Source organism: Lepidochelys kempii, chromosome 4 (assembly GCF_965140265.1).
Source record: "Lepidochelys kempii isolate rLepKem1 chromosome 4, rLepKem1.hap2, whole genome shotgun sequence".
In the NCBI taxonomy this organism is placed as follows: Eukaryota; Metazoa; Chordata; order Testudines; family Cheloniidae; genus Lepidochelys; species Lepidochelys kempii.
In genome coordinates this window covers 35,162,261-35,178,473 of record NC_133259.1, presented here as the reverse complement: position 1 = coordinate 35,178,473, position 16,213 = coordinate 35,162,261, and the positions used below count along the sequence as shown (strand labels likewise).

The 16,213-nt window shown below is 38.2% G+C and overlaps 1 protein-coding gene across 2 annotated transcripts in view; it reads left to right on the top strand.

Annotated features, from left to right (window-relative positions):
* ARSJ (arylsulfatase family member J) overlaps nt 1–7,577 on the top strand; it is a 54,341-nt gene extending 46,764 nt beyond the window's left edge. For both annotated transcript variants that reach the window (XM_073340972.1, XM_073340973.1), the window contains exon 2: nt 5,044–7,577. In XM_073340972.1, coding sequence (XP_073197073.1) covers nt 5,044–6,439 — 1,396 coding nt within the window. In that variant the 3' untranslated portion in view covers nt 6,440–7,577. The remainder of the gene's footprint in view (nt 1–5,043) is intronic.
* Nucleotides 7,578–16,213: the final 8,636 nt, after the last annotated feature.

Genomic DNA, 16,213 nt, shown 5'->3' with positions numbered 1-16,213 from the left:
AGCACTACAAAAGTAATTTTCCCTCCTTTGGTATTCACCCCTTCTTGTCAACTGTTGAGAACAGGTCACTTCCACCTTAATTGAATTGGCTCGTTAGCACTGACCCCCCCACTTGGTAAGACAACTCCTATCTTTTCATGTGCTATAATATATATTCTGCTTACTGTTTTTTTTCCACTCCGTGCATCTGATGAAGTGGGTTTTAGCCCACGAAAGCTTATGCACAAATAAATTTATTAGTCCCTAAGGTGCCACAAGGACTCCTCGTTATTTTTGCTGATACAGACTAACACAGCTACTACTCTGAAACTGCAATGAGTTTCAATAGGATTTAGCCTCCTTAACTGACTTATGACCCTTTGAAAATCCCAGTCGAAATTTCTAAACTTAGTGAATTATGGACAGACTGTTTTATGAGTGTTTGGGATTTTTGTTTTTGTATTGTTTTTTGTAACATAACATCCTAATCTTCCTATGGAAGAATTGATTGTCTTCTCCTGTAACACAAAATCTGAAACTTTTCAAATGAGACCAAAAAGTGAGGCTGCCTACATAATAAAAGTTAATAAAAGTTGACTGTTCTTCCTACACACATACTGTGTTTTAAAAAAAATAAATCTTTGTTACAATTTGATTCACAACCACATAAAAATAGAAGAAATACAGGTGAAGCTACAGTATATGTGTGTTGAACTGTCTCCACAGTGGTGTTTTATGTGGGCAAACACCGTGATTGCCAGCAGAGGGCTGTCTTTTTAAAGTATATTTGCTGCTGTGAAACTATCCTGTGGTGTCAAGTTGTGGTTGTGTTGTGCTTGTTTTCCATGAATGATCACTGCAAAATAATAGAAATCTAAACCAGAAGACCTGAATGATAAAACACTGAACCAGATTCATATAGGGTTTTTGCTGACTTATGTCTGGTTAAACTCTGATGGAGGATCCCAAAAGTGGAAAGTCCACCAAATTTGAGAGACAGTTCCCCAAAACTGGCCACGAAGTGAATGTGGCTTATGCAACACATCTTATCTGTAGCCTTCTCCACCAGGGTCTGATGAAGATCCAGCCATAAGCTGAAGCTGCTACCCACCCATGGGAATGACAAGGGAGGACAGTGGTGGAATAACAGCCTCTTATCGTAGTAGTAACTCCCCATGGTCCTGTGGCATAAAGGGCTTCACTGGTGCAGGGTGATTCATAGATTCCAAAGCCAGAAGGGACATTGTGTTCATCTAGTCTGAACTGTAATATCATTTTCTATGCATTGATGAAGATTAATACAGTATCTGTTTAAAACTACAGGAAGAGTATTGTGGGTAGGCAGAACATATTACCCACTATCTTGAACTGGCAGGAAAATAGATTAGATGATCTAATAGGTTTTTTCCATCTTTAATTTCTCTTATCCTAAGGAATTCTGCATGTTCTAGGAAGATCATATTCTTACATATAACATTTCCATGATTCCCCATAGGATCTCTTATAAGTTAAACAGGTCTGTCCCTGGACAAAATGCCACATGCTCCATTTGTACAGTTATTTTCATACATACTGAATCTTTTGTATTTATGTACCAAATTTGATTGCGTACTTTTGGTCCTGAGTCAGCAAAGTACCTGGTTGACATCAATGGAAATACAATTCAGTGCTTTGTTGAATTGAAGCCTGTTAGCTGTAACTCATGCACACTATGTTGGAGTAAAGCATCTGGGTCCTGGAGCAATATAAACCATTCCACCAGGCTATTGTGGTATCCACTATTTTTTAAAAATAAGAAATATTGTAGTGCTCAGCATTTACAAGGATGTGTCCTAGGATTAGTCGATAGTGTATGGGGTAACTTTTAAAACATTTTGCTGACATTTAGAAAATATAAGACTTGTTGAAATAAAAAAGCACTTTATCAGTAAAATTCTACTTAGTTCCTCTGTCAGAGTAGAAATACTGGTCTGTTCTGCAAAATTTAAATGTGTAGAAACCAGACAGTTATGACCTAAAAATTGGATGGGGGGGAATGGTACATCGTAAGCACTTATAAAACAGCACAAATCACACTATTACCTTTATGTAAATGCTATTTATAAAGATGAAAGTCAGAAACTGTAAAATTAGATTCTGCATCCCAGTCTGTCAGCATTTATTTGTATATAATTGGTTACTAATGCTGAAATTATGATCATGAATTCCAGACTTTTTAGCATAATACTCCTGTTTTACATATGGGATTAAATTCAAGCAATTTATTCGTAAGATTTATCCAGTCTTGCAATGGAAAGTCATAAAGTGTACAGAATTTATCTCAGAAAGATTGCAAGATAGTCACCATGAGTAAAGCTGCTTATGAATTTGCCTTCCACAGAACCAAATAATTAATACCTGTCACTTATTGCCTTTGTGGTTTTGTTCTTAAGTGGCGCCTGTGGGCAATACAAATAATAAATAATAAAAACTGCAGAGCACTTATGTTGAGAAACCTTTCCCATAGCTATTGGTGCCATTTTCCTTCTATATTAATCTGTGTCTTAACTGCTTTGCTTTGTAAGAACCTGAAGGCTCTTTGAAAATTGAATATGTTCACTGAAAAGATAATACTGGTACCATATGGGTCAATTAGGAAGGCATGGAGAGAAGGAAAACTCTGTCCATCTTTGCAATGACAAAGAACACCCTGATATTTCTTTGAACTGTTTCTACAACTGGAACATTTTCACATACAGTTGATTGTTTTACAGATATATTTAAAGACACAGACAGAAACAGATAGTAATAATCTGTCCAGTGAATAGCTGAAGACTCTACACACATGATACATTTATCCTAAACAAGAAAATAGAGGATGGAAAAAAATTTATGGTTGAGGTTAAATCCTGGTACTGTTTGGTTTAAGATCTCTTAGATTAATGCTATAATGGTACTAGGTTATATATTAGCATAATGAATTAAGAACACCTAACCCTAACCCCCACACAGCATTAAAGAGTTAATAGAAAAGCAGCATTGAATAAGATATGACATGGGCCTAGTGGTTTCATCCAGTTCCTGGAATTTCATAAATTTTTATCCCCGGGGAAAGACTTCTTTAGATTTAAAGGATTAACTTACATTTTATTTTTTAATGTTGTCACGGTTCCTTCCCCACTCTGAACTCTAGGGTACAGATGGGGGGACCTGCATGAAAGACCCCCTAAGCTTATTCTTACAGGCTTAGGTTAAAAACTTCCTCAAGGTACAAACTTTGCCTTGTCCTTGAACCCTATGCTGCCACCACCAAGCGAGTTAAACAAAGAACAGGGAAAGAGCACACTTGGAGATGTCTTCCCCCCAAAATATCCCCCCAAGCCCGACACCCCCTTTCCTGAGGAAGGCTTGATAAAAATCCTCACCAATTTGCATAGGTGAACACAGACCCAAACCCTTGGCTCTTAACAATGAAAAAGCAATCAGGATCTTAAAAGAAGAATCTTAATTAAAGAAAAAGTAAAAGAATCACCTCTGTAAAATCAGGATGGTAAATACCTTACAGATATGTAATCAGATTCAAAACATAGAGAATCCCTCTAGGCAAAACCTTAAGTTACAAAAAGACACAAAAACAGGAATATACATTCCATTCAGTACAACCTATTTTACTAGCTATTTAACAAAAGGAAATCTAATGCATTTCTAGTTAGATTACTTACTAATTTAACAGAAGTTCTGAGCTGCATTCCTGATCTGTTCCCGGCAAAAGCATCACACAGACAGACAGACCCTTTGTTTCCCCCCACCACCCTCCAGCTTTGAAAGTATCTTGTCTCCTCATTGGTCATTTTGGTCAGGTGCCAGTGAGGTTATCCTAGCTTCTTAACCCTTTACAGGTGACAGGGTTTTGCCTCTGGCCAGGAGGGATTTTATAATTCTGTATACAGAAAGGTGGTTACCCTTCCCTTTATGACAAGTGTGAAACTGATATTAACTGATTTGGCTCTAATCATTAGTAGTGCTAGTCACATTTACTTCATTTTCTAGTCATGTGGGTATCATATGTATTTTATAGGAATCCGCTATAATCCAGAATTTATTATTGTACCATTTAAATAAAATGTTTCTAATTGTTCGCAGTACAGGACCGTATATATGCACTCTGTAGATTTGTTTGCCATGGGAAAATATGAGGCTTTTAACACATTTACATAAATATATCTTCTACAATATAATTTTCTCTAAGCCAAATGTGATGGGGACATGGGGTAAGATTTCTGTGGGGAAAAGAATGGTGCAGCAAATTGGGGTGTTATCAGATAAGTAAATATTTTGGGTAACTAACTAACTATTTAGAGATGACAGACATCAGGAGATGTTTATTTGAATAGTTTGGCAAGGTGACAACTTGGCTGTTGAACAGGGTCAGAGCTTGCATGCTGAACTCTAATGCTGTATATGTGACCAAGATAATAATAAGGCAAGTTAGAAATCTGTTGATTAAGTTTTCGTTCTTATTTTTCAATTGCCATATCTACATCAGCTTGTATAGATATCCACTGTTAAAGGCTACAGTATATTGTGAAAGACACCATAATGCTCCACAATGCCTTCTGAGTAGCATTAATGTTGGTGGATTTATAGTTATTTATTATTTATATAGTAATTCCATACAGCGCTGCATAGACTAGGTTAAAAAAACAGATCTGTGCTTTCAAGAGTTTACAGTTTAACTCAGACAAATACTAAGGAAATGCTTCAGGCACAAGAAGGTGCAGAACATGGTCAGTTTTTCACAGGTCCTAGTGTATACAGAGTATACTGAAAAGATTGACTACTAACCTTTAAACATTTCTAAAGTAAAATATATACCATTTCCTTGTTTCGACAAATGTCTTGGCATGATATCATTATTCTTTGAGATTTACACTTTTAAAACATTTCTAACAAAGGCTGTCTTGTGCAGGGACATTTGTAGTTACTATTTATTGCATGTGTGTTCTTGTTTGTGGATGTGTCTGCATACATTTCTTTTCTCTCCCCTCTGTCTAATATGTATTTCTCCTTTTTTGTCTTTTTCAGATACCAGATACACACAGGCCTTCAGCATTCTGTCATAAGGCCTACTCAGCCTAACTGTTTACCTCTGGATAATGTGACTCTACCTCAGAAGCTGAAGGAGGTTGGCTACTCAACACACATGGTTGGAAAATGGCACTTGGGATTTTACCGTAAAGAATGCATGCCGACACAAAGAGGATTTGATTCTTTTTTTGGCTCACTCTTGGGCAGTGGGGATTATTACACTCACTACAAATGTGACAGCCCTGGGATATGTGGCTATGACCTGTATGAGAATGACAATGCAGCTTGGGATCATGACAATGGCATATATTCAACACAGATGTACACACAAAAAGTACAACAAATCTTAGCCTCTCATAATCCCAGGACCCCAATCTTTTTATATATTGCTTACCAAGCTGTTCACTCTCCACTACAGGCACCAGGCAAGTATTTTGAACATTATAGATCAATAAATAATATAAACAGGCGGAGATATGCTGCCATGCTGGCCTGTTTGGATGAAGCCATCAACAATGTGACCCTTGCTTTAAAGAGGTATGGTTACTATGACAACAGCATTCTCATCTACTCTTCAGATAATGGTGGGCAACCAATGGCTGGAGGAAGTAACTGGCCTCTCAGAGGAAGCAAAGGGTCATATTGGGAGGGGGGAATCCGTGCTGTTGGCTTTGTCCATAGCCCCCTTCTGAAAAACAAAGGGTCTGTGTGTAAGGAGCTTGTGCACATCACAGACTGGTTCCCCACTTTGATCACATTGGCAGAAGGGCAGATTGATGAGGACATCCAGTTGGATGGCTATGATATATGGGAGACTATAAGTGAAGGCAGACGTTCCCCAAGGGTGGACATTTTACACAACATTGACCCCATTTACACCAAAGCCAAAAATGGCTCATGGGCAGCAGGCTTTGGGATCTGGAACACAGCAATTCAGTCAGCAATCAGAGTAAACCACTGGAAACTACTGACAGGAAATCCTGGATACAGTGACTGGGTCCCTCCTCAGTCTTTTAGCAACGCTGGCCCCAATCGCTGGCACAATGAACGAGTTTCTTGGATGGCTGGCAAAACAGTGTGGCTTTTTAACATAACTGCAGACCCATATGAGCGAGTGGACCTTTCTGGTAAGTATCCGGATATAGTGAAGCAGTTGTTGCGGAGACTTTCACAGTTCAATAAGACTGCAGTTCCTGTTCGATACCCAGCTAAAGACCCTAGAAGTAACCCTAAACTCAATGGAGGAGTCTGGGGCCCATGGTTTAAGGAGGATGAAAAGAAAAAGAAGCCAGGTAAAATTAAGGGAGAGAATAAACAAAAGAAGAACAAGAAAAAAACAAGTCAGAAAAAGGGACACTCCTTAAATTGCCATTTGCACCTTGCTGGTGGATAGGATCAACTACTGTCATTGCATAAGCCTAAGGCAGTCTGCTCCAACTTTCGGGAGCTGCTGACATTCCACCACAGTAGAAATACCAGCTCTGCACTATGACTGAATGAAAAGTCTCCCCTTGTGGTTGGTTCTCACATTATACCAGCACAAGTTATCCTGATGCTCTACCTGAAGAATATATAAATGCCCATGTGGCAAACATCGTTCTCTTCAGCACAAATGATGTTTTTCCATCACAGCTACATTCCATATAACAATGGAAATAACTCTGTTCCAGTATTTCTCTGTTTGAAGGATACTTGGTGGGGTTATTCCATGCCCAAAATAGAATGTATATTTCAATAATGGTATGGAAAAGTTACTAGTAGATATTCCAAAACAGATAAAGATGATCTATAGAGAGAAATAAAACCCAAAATCTGACTGTCATTTTAGGTTATATTGGGTTGTAGTCACCATGTTGTGATTTTTTTTTTAATTAAGCACAGCAAAAGTTTAAGCCCCCTAAGAGTCTATATGCTTTTTTAAAAAGCTGCTTTTAATTAAACTGTGTCTGTCTTACATAAATTGGAGATTTTTTTGTGCTCAGTTTCCAATAAAAACAAAAGCACACACAAGAATCAGTCAGTGCATGTCTCATATTATTTACCATAGGGATAGGCAGAGATGAAGTCTTTGAGCACACCACCAAAATGAATGTAATGTTTATACACTTTAAGTTAACTCTGCTACAGTACACAAAAAAACATAATTTATTTTACAACAGAAGTCAATTCTTTCATCTATGTTAAAGCTTTCACAGTGGGTGATGCAAGCCACCTTTTTGTTTTATTTGATTTGATTTGCTCTATCATTAGAGATTTTATTTTACATATCCAAATCTGCATAGTACTGTAAAAACACAAATTACTGTAAATACAGCTAAGATGCAAAAGAAGAATGATTCAGGTACATAATTTCATTATATATTTGCCTCCAATTAATTTGAATGTATCAAAGTGATTATTTGACTCAGTGGTCACTTGAAATATTGTTGTTCAGTTTCTGTATGGAAGCTAGACTGGCTTTGTTTTTTTGGGGGGAGTCTACTCTAAACCTTTTATTTATATATCTATTAAAATATTTTATTTTTATGGCATTCATAAAAGTATTATGTCTCTCCTTTGCACTGAAGGTCATAATTCAGTTCTTGATTTTTTAAAATGATCTTGCTAAGCTTTGTTTTGGTTTTTTTTTAAATGCAGGCTTGATTTGATGACATTTCATTTCTGTGATACGGTTCTGTCCTTCAAAGAGTTACTGAATTCAGGACACTATTAAAACTGTCCTTATTTACAAGGATGCTAATGAAGAATTCTCCAGTACCCAGATGGATGGTTACACTGGCTTTTTTAATCTTGTTGTATTACAGTGGATAATGTAATTCAGAGTTCCCATGAAAAAAACGAGGAGTGCTTGTGGCACCTTAGAGACTAACAAATTTATTTGGGCATAAGCTTTCGTGGGCTGTAACCCACTTCATCAGATGCATGGAGTGAAAAATACAGTAGGTAGGTATAAATATGAACACATGAAAAGATGGAAGTTGCCTTATCAAGTGGGGGGTCAGTGCTAACGAGGCCAATTCAGTTAGGGTGGATGTGGCCCATCACAAATCTGTGTCTTGTTATGAATTACACCTGATAGGTCACGCACAAGAACTGCTACGAATTATACCTGATAGGTCACTCACAGTTCGAGTCTAGGCTGAGGCACACGAACAAAGTCGACAACTGCAGAGTTTCCAGAGACACTAAGTTTATTACGCTCAAGCGTGGTGCCCCCCTGTTAGTCAGGAGGGTACCCCGAATGCAGGTTATACAGAGATTATATGCCTTTTAGCAAAGCATGTTGCCCTCGTGCATTGGAAACCTTAGCCAATAGACAAACCCTTCCCTTATCTACCACCTATCCCTGCTAGGTACAAAGGGTCTGTGTGTAAGGAGCTTGTGCACATCACAGACTCGTTCCCCACTTTGATCACATTGGCAGAAGGGCAGATTGATGAGGACATCCAGTTGGATGGCTATGATATATGGGAGACTATAAGTGAAGGCAGACGTTCCCCAAGGGTGGACATTTCCGTGTTAAACCATTACTTCAACTACACAACATGGTCCTAAAGCAATGCACCAGTAGCCTTTTTTATTAGGATGGGAGGCTCACATCAAGGCCAGGAGACAGGGAGTTAGGAACAGACAAAGAACAGAAACCCGGAGTTGAGAGGCTGGAAACAAGGGGGAGGGTTTTCACAGGAATGCAGTATCTAAAGAACACTCCTCCTGGTGCATGATGTGCTTGCTTTTAGACAATGGTGGGCCCCAAACCAAAATGGAGTCACATATGCTAACTTTTCCTTAACAGTCTTAATATAACATATAGCAAATTAAATTAATGCCAGCTGATTAACATACTAGATAGCCATCACCTAACTTATGGTAAAAATTTAAATGAGAATACCATTTCAACAATTAGAAACAGAGGGCCTGACATCTGTGTAAAGCCATGGCAGTCGATGGAGTTACACCAGTTTAAAATCAGTGTAAACTGAAATCAGACACAGGTCCAGCATACTGATAAAAGTACAATCTATTTTTTGAAATTGTATCTCTGTAGATAATATAACTGCTAATATCGTCTAACAAAAATCATTAGAGTGCAAATTTATAAAATTTCATCAAAATCAAACCATCATCAATACAGCATTGGAAGCAAGTGTAGTTTGTTTTCTGCCTTCAGGGATAGATCTGAAATATTTTTAAGGCAACCCTGAGAAGTTCTCATAACATATGTCCAATATGTAAACTTGAATGACGATGTGGACATTTAAAAAATAAAGAGAGTAAAATATTGGCCAATGAAGTGAGCTGTAGCTCACGAAAGCTTATGCTCAAAGAAATTTGTTAGTCTCTAAGGTGCCACAAGTATTCCTTTTCTTTTTACATGTACTGAGAGAATCTGGATTTGGGTAATCAAAATTATAAGGTAAATCAGGAAAGAAGATGATTTTGAAACACTGTCATGCCAGGGAGATTTCTTAACACACACAAATCACTCTTTGGTTTCATATGGAATACCCCTGCATTGTGACCTGAGCCCAGCATTAGAGAAAACAGGTTTCTCAGAGTTCCTGTAGAAAGGACCACAAATATGTAATCTATAGGGACAGTTTGTATATTTGGCAGGACTGAGATGAGCTTATCTCTGAATGGCTAAAGCACATAAGTTATTCTCTCAATTGCTTAGAACACAGCTCTTCAATAATAGTGCAGCGGCTAATTCATTTTATCACACCAACTTCTAGCAGACAGAAAGGACGGCTCCATCAATTTCCTTGGCTAATATAAATAAAGTCCATGGTAGTAAAATGCCATCATCATACAATCAATGACTTCCCCTTTGAAAATAAGTTTTGTGGTTGCCTTGACATTTACTGGTCAGAAGAAACCAGAGACCATTATTATATGACAATGTTTTATTCCATTATTATTTCTTTTTGTTCAATTACAGAGCAAAGAAAGAAATCCTTGAATGTAATCAGCATAAAGTATAATGGTGGATCAGAAGTCTCTATATTCCTATATATATTCTACATATGCCACAGGAGAAAACATTTATAAAACCAGAGGATGCATACTTCCTAAAGATTGCATTAGATTTTAGTTCTGCTGTCCTATTAAAGTCAAGAGGTGAGGTACAGTTAAACTAGTGGGCAAAGCTCAGCAGGATTGGAAGTTAGGTTTTAAAAAGCCTTGAAAATTTTGGAAGCATATCTGAATGTTTTATCGAACATTTCAAAACCTTTACAATCCTATCACTTCTAGATTTTACTGTCTTTACTCACAGTCCAGCTTGGTTCTTCTCATTTTCCCAAGCATAGAGCTTATTTTCCAACCTGCAATAGACTCTTTCAGCCACAGCTCCCTCTCAATGTTCTTCAACCACACGTGTGTTCAATAGGACATTCTCTTTACTGAGCTGTTGTGTGATCGTGAGTGAATGAGCATTGAATACACTAAGTCGTATGTGCCTCAGAATGTATTGCTGATACTTTCGGAAGTCATTAGAGTTGAACACAGCAGCCAGCTCAGCAGAGGTAACCACAGTTGCTTAGACAACAATGCCATATTCCAAAGCAAAATTGGAAGGCTGGTTGGATATTGTACAAGAATAAGGAGAAAGGGCATTACTTTTTTGAAGCTGAAAAATGTGTGCAAACAAAGGCCTGCATTAACATTTTCAGGAAAGAAAGTCTTGCACCCTCTCACCCTTCAAAACAGTTTCATTACCCATTTTTGAAGTGTTTAAAGGAACAATAGGGTTTTTTTTTAATATAGGCTGCTGTGCACCATATCCTATCATGGGCACATGGAGAAAATAGGGCTGGCATCATCTATGTGGGCTGGTCCTGATGTCCTCACATGGCATCAGCACTGTCTGCAGGAGCCTTGGAAACACCATACTGAACACAGGTGCTTCTTTTCTTCCTCTTCCCATATACTGTTGGTGACTGTTTTTGTGAGAGATGAAAGCTACTCTCCTTCCTTAGCCCCAACTCCGCAGTTCAGTACTTCCTCACTGCAACACTGCAGAAGGAAAAGCAGAACCGGCGAGTAGGAGAAAAGAGAGGAATCTAAGGGAAGGAAAATAACTGGAGGGAAAACACCCCCTGCCTCCTGACACATCACCTTTAGACACCCTCATTTTCACTGGAAAAGCTGGCAGATATGAAGAAGCTTAATCCTGTCCTTTTCTGTATTTTGTTTCTCAACCGTCATCAATCCTTACCTAAAACCCCATTCAATGCTTTTAAAATTGCTAAATGGTTTTATTATCCACTATTGAGAGTTAGTTTTTTTGGATTTAGCATGACTAAATTTAGCATGGAACTGGAGGCATAAGTTTCCTTGCTGCAGATAAAACAAAAGTAAGTGGAAGTGCATGTTATGAATGGTAAATGATTCTAAAATGACAGTCTCTGTATGTGACTCATTCTGTGGGATGAGGGGAAAAGACCATCGTGTACGGAAGCTCAGGATCTGAAGATTATTTGTCATCACTAATGGATGCATTAACAGCCAAAGCAATTCAACAGATCTCTTTGGGACATGAGCCTTTTTCAAAAGGGGACTGTGCCAGTAAAGCAAGCAACTTTTCCCTTTCATATTGAGAGAGTAGATTTGAGATCAAGTTGGTAAAGAACACTCATGTTTCTATCTGTACAGAACTAAACTTCATGAGGAATTTGAGGCATTGTCTAAACAACACCAAGCATTGAAACTTAATTATTTTGTGGTTTTGCTGCATGTTTCTAACTTCCCCCTTCTTTTTCTCTCCCTCACACACTCCATATACAAACACCCTCAGGAACCCCATGTATATTTGGATAGTTGCCCTTTAAAGCCAAAATTTAAAAAAGCCTGGCTGTTGTTCAATTTTAAAAAGAGCTAGAAACAACCACGTTACATTTTTGCAATAAAATTTTCATGCATGGAGATCTTGTTATGAGCCAGGGGACCACACTTTGATTTAACATTATTGTCCTTTATATTGAATTCTTGAAAACACTCCCTGCACCTGCTTTGTAATTTTCATAGTTTGTTACATTCACAGAACAATACAGGCTCCAAAAAATAAAGGGGTAACAATTGTTTTATAGCAATTGATAATTTGTCTAAAAACTTTTTAACAAATGTTTTGATTTGTTTTCCCATTTTCTTTTGTTAATTTTAATGTTTATAGTTTGTAAATGGTAATAACGTCAAAGTTTTAATGTAAAGAATTTAAAAAAAAAACAAAAGTAGCAAAAAAGATATGTTTTAAATTGTTGAAGATTAAGGTGCTAAAGCAAACTTTTATTGAAAGAACATCTTGGGTAATTCCCCATGTGAGCAAAATGCCAGCTTAATTCAGGGCTGCTACTGAAGTGACTCTGAATTGAATTTCAAGGCACCTGAACCAAGAGCTGTTGCAGTACCAAACATTTTGTGATTATTATTTTTTGGGGGGTATCTTTTAATAAAAGGTTAAAAAGTGTGTTTGCCATGGTATTACACAGGCTGATATCTCTGTATACCAAACCCAAATCTTGTTTAAAACTGTTTAATATTGGAAAGTTAGGATCTTCTTACCACTTTTGATTTTTTGGGTCCATTTAAACCATCTGAAATAATACAACAGGCTATATGATTCCCTTTTTTTTAATTAAGATTTGCTTCTGCAGGGGAAAAGTAGCTAATACTTAACTGCACCCTGAAGAAATTCAGTCTTTAAATATATGAATATTTTTCTAGTACAAGTATGTGAAGCGCCATTTTAAAAGAATATAAATAGAAGCACAGTTCAGTGCATTCACTGAGAATTGCCAGAGTCCTCTGTAGTGTAATTTATTCTATTATCTAATTGCAAAAAAAAAAAAAGTCATCCTCTTTGATGTGTTTGATTTGAAGACCACTTGAGGACTTTAAACCTATTCTTATAAACTGTTTGATAAAGGGCCAAAAGCAGAGCTTTTATTTACTGAAGGCCCTCTCTAACATTAAGTGAGCTATTAGGTATATACTGGGGGACCTCTTTACAAATGTTAAATTTTATGGATAGACAGAAGTGAGCCACCTTTGAGTTGATACTTCATTCAAAGGAGGGTTTTGCACTTAATTTTCAGGAGAGGGAGGTACCAGAGATGAAAGAATGATCCAGGTGGCCACAAAGCCAACATCTATCTGTTCTTACTAATGTGTGTCTACTTATGGAGAGTTGGTGAAACCTTGTTGAAGTTGTATGTGACAGCTGCCCTTCATTCAGGATAAAGGTAAGAAGCAGTTAAACTCCTTTTTGGAGTAAAATTAGCTGAGATAATAGGAGCCAACTTTGCTAAACCCAGGAGGGTTTTCACTGGGTATTGTTTGATGGAGATGTGTGTGTGTGTGTGAGAGAGAGAGAGAGAGAGAGAGAGAAGAAGAAGAAGCAGCGCTGCCAAAAAAACCAAACCCCAAAACAAGCAGACAGCAAGAGCACTGAGAAAAAGTGAAGAGAGGGAGCTTTGGGGGCAGAGTGTGGGCTGGAAAGAGGCTTGGAACTGTGAGCAAAGAAACTGCCTCCTGTTCTTTGATTCCTGCTGTGTTCAGAGAAATGGAACTTTCCACATTCTTTGTAAATAAACAGGATTGCATCAAAGAAATACCTGACTCCATCATCCATTTCTCCTAACGGAAACACCCCGCAAGATCCCAGATAGCGTCTAATTGGGCTAACAATATGAACCAGTTATCTCTGTGCTCTCACAACCTATTGAAGTCATTCAAACTTTGAATGCCTGTTTCTCTCATATTCATTGCTTTCCTGCATTTGTTTCATTAGAGGATTTTGTCACATTTTACCACATTTCCTTCTAAACTATTAGAGTGAATATAGGCTCTGAGAGAGAGCCTAGTGGCACTTTATTGATTACCTCCACCCATCTCAGACTGCTTATGCCTTCATGCAAACCCTATTAACCAAGCCAGTATTTTATGCACACAAGTAACTAACCTCCTGCACTTTACATGTAAATATCATAGATTTGAAAGTTTTAGATCTCTGTGACCCACACCCACAGTAAAACCTAAAGGACAGAGGGGGAAAGTAATCAAAAATCCCCCTGGCTTGAAAGCCATAATGCAATAAATTCTACCCTCTAGAGGAAGAGTTAGTGGAAGCAGGAAGGGGGGCACAAGGTATGGCTGTGAACTCTATGGGCCTCAAGGATCTGCAAGGAATCGGGTTATGACCCTACAGAGCTCCAATTATTCAGCAGTCTCCTCCTCTTGTCAGCACAGTTTCCATGGGAGTTGACCTGTCGTTAACTATTTACCCTCCTTCTGAAAAGAATCAGTTTTGAAGCCACAGGGTTAATTCTGTTTCCAACATTATTAATAACTGTGGCTTTCTGCTTGAAAATCCTCTTATGTGATAGGTCACTGCTTCCATCTTAGGTTGCCCCAGCAAACACCAGGCTCCCAAGAAAGGAGAACATGCAATGTTGACTCTATTCCCACCTCCTTTTCTGAGAGGTGGGGGGCTTTCTACCACTTCATAAGCCTGGGTGTCAGGTGACTGGTCTGGAAGAAAGAGGTTAATCTATAAAGTTTGTGTTTAGCCACTGAAAATGCCCAATCTGCAAACTCACTGTACAAGCCATAAAGAAATTCAAGAAAGTGCTTTACATTATCTTATCATAAATTCATGCCTAGCATCCATCAATAGGGTGCTGTTCTTGTGTTCCTGTCAGTGTTTATAGTATTTTCACCATTGCTAAAAGACAAGGAGGTTTATCAGGCTGCAATTTCCGGTACCTTTCTTTGATTCCTTTTAAATTATAAGTGCTAGCTTCTCTCAAGTGTGTCCATATCTTCCCCATTTCCAAGGTTTTAAATATGTAGTAGAGAATCTGATCATCAATAGATTATCTGATCTGCACATCATCATCTGCTCTTCACAAATGATAATTAGTGTTCAGGTAACAACAAATATGCCCAGATATTTGGGAATCAGTAGACAGAGAGTCAAGAGATGTGGAAGGTATGAGCAGTGTGTGAAAAAAGGGATATTAGGGACTTGGGTAATCAATTTTATGTTACCTGCTAGAGGTGACACATTCTTTTGCTACAATGATCTATGCATGTGACCTGAATTTGTGTGCACAAATCAGATGAACATGCATCTAACTACAGTGCCTGATACTTGGTTAGGGTGTCGGGCTGCGACTTGGGACAGTTTGGTTCAAGTCCGTGCTTTGCCAAAAATTTCCTTTGAGACCTTGGGCAAGTCATTTATCCTCTCTGTGCCACAGCTCCCATTTGGAAAAAAAAATGGGATAACAGTAATTCCCTCTACCTGACAGGATTGTTGTGAAAATAAATGAGGTATCATGAGGTAACTGGGGACCACAGAAGTACCTATGAGAGATATAGAATTAAATACGTTACATATATGTGGGCAAATGCATTTTGTGTGCATGCATATCAAAGCCCTTTGAAAACATGGCCTTTGACATTTCTCTGGCAACGTCATGATGACCATGTTTAAGACTGGTTTTGGGAGGCGGGAGATGACTTTCCTTCCTGTTTCACTTGGCCTCCTGCTTACCCATAGAGAAGCTGTGACATCCAATGCAAGTACATTTTTAAGAATCCATTGGTTTTGATGGAACAAAGCTGACTCTTGCACTGCAGCAGCTTGGGGCTGAGCTTTCAGACACAGGAGGACATGACTGAACACCTGGTGCAAGTGCAGGTCCCTGCTAATATGTGAAAGTGGCCCAGAATAAATTTACTTTTCTTCATAAGAAAATGCACCCAGGGCAGCAACAGGTTGGGGAGAATTTAACAATGGGAAAACTATACAATATTTCTGATACATTTTGAAAACTCAGCTTGTCACAGTTAGGTTGTAACTAACCAGAAAGCAACCTTGTCTGCCCATAACCAGCTTAATGGTGGTATTGATTATCGTCATCAAGCTCACACTTCATATGAGAGTTGATAGTGAAGTAAAAGCCTGATCCTGTGAGATGAGGGAGCCCTGAGTTGGTGTGCTGAGTCCCCTGCACTCTTATTGGCAAGTGTTCAGTCCCTCATTAAACAAAGACCTTTTCCATCTTGCAGCATGTTGTTAAACCCACTGCGTTATAACCATTCAGAAATGCCAGAGCTCAAAAAAAGTTGTATAATCTCTGAAACAAGACACTTCTTTTCC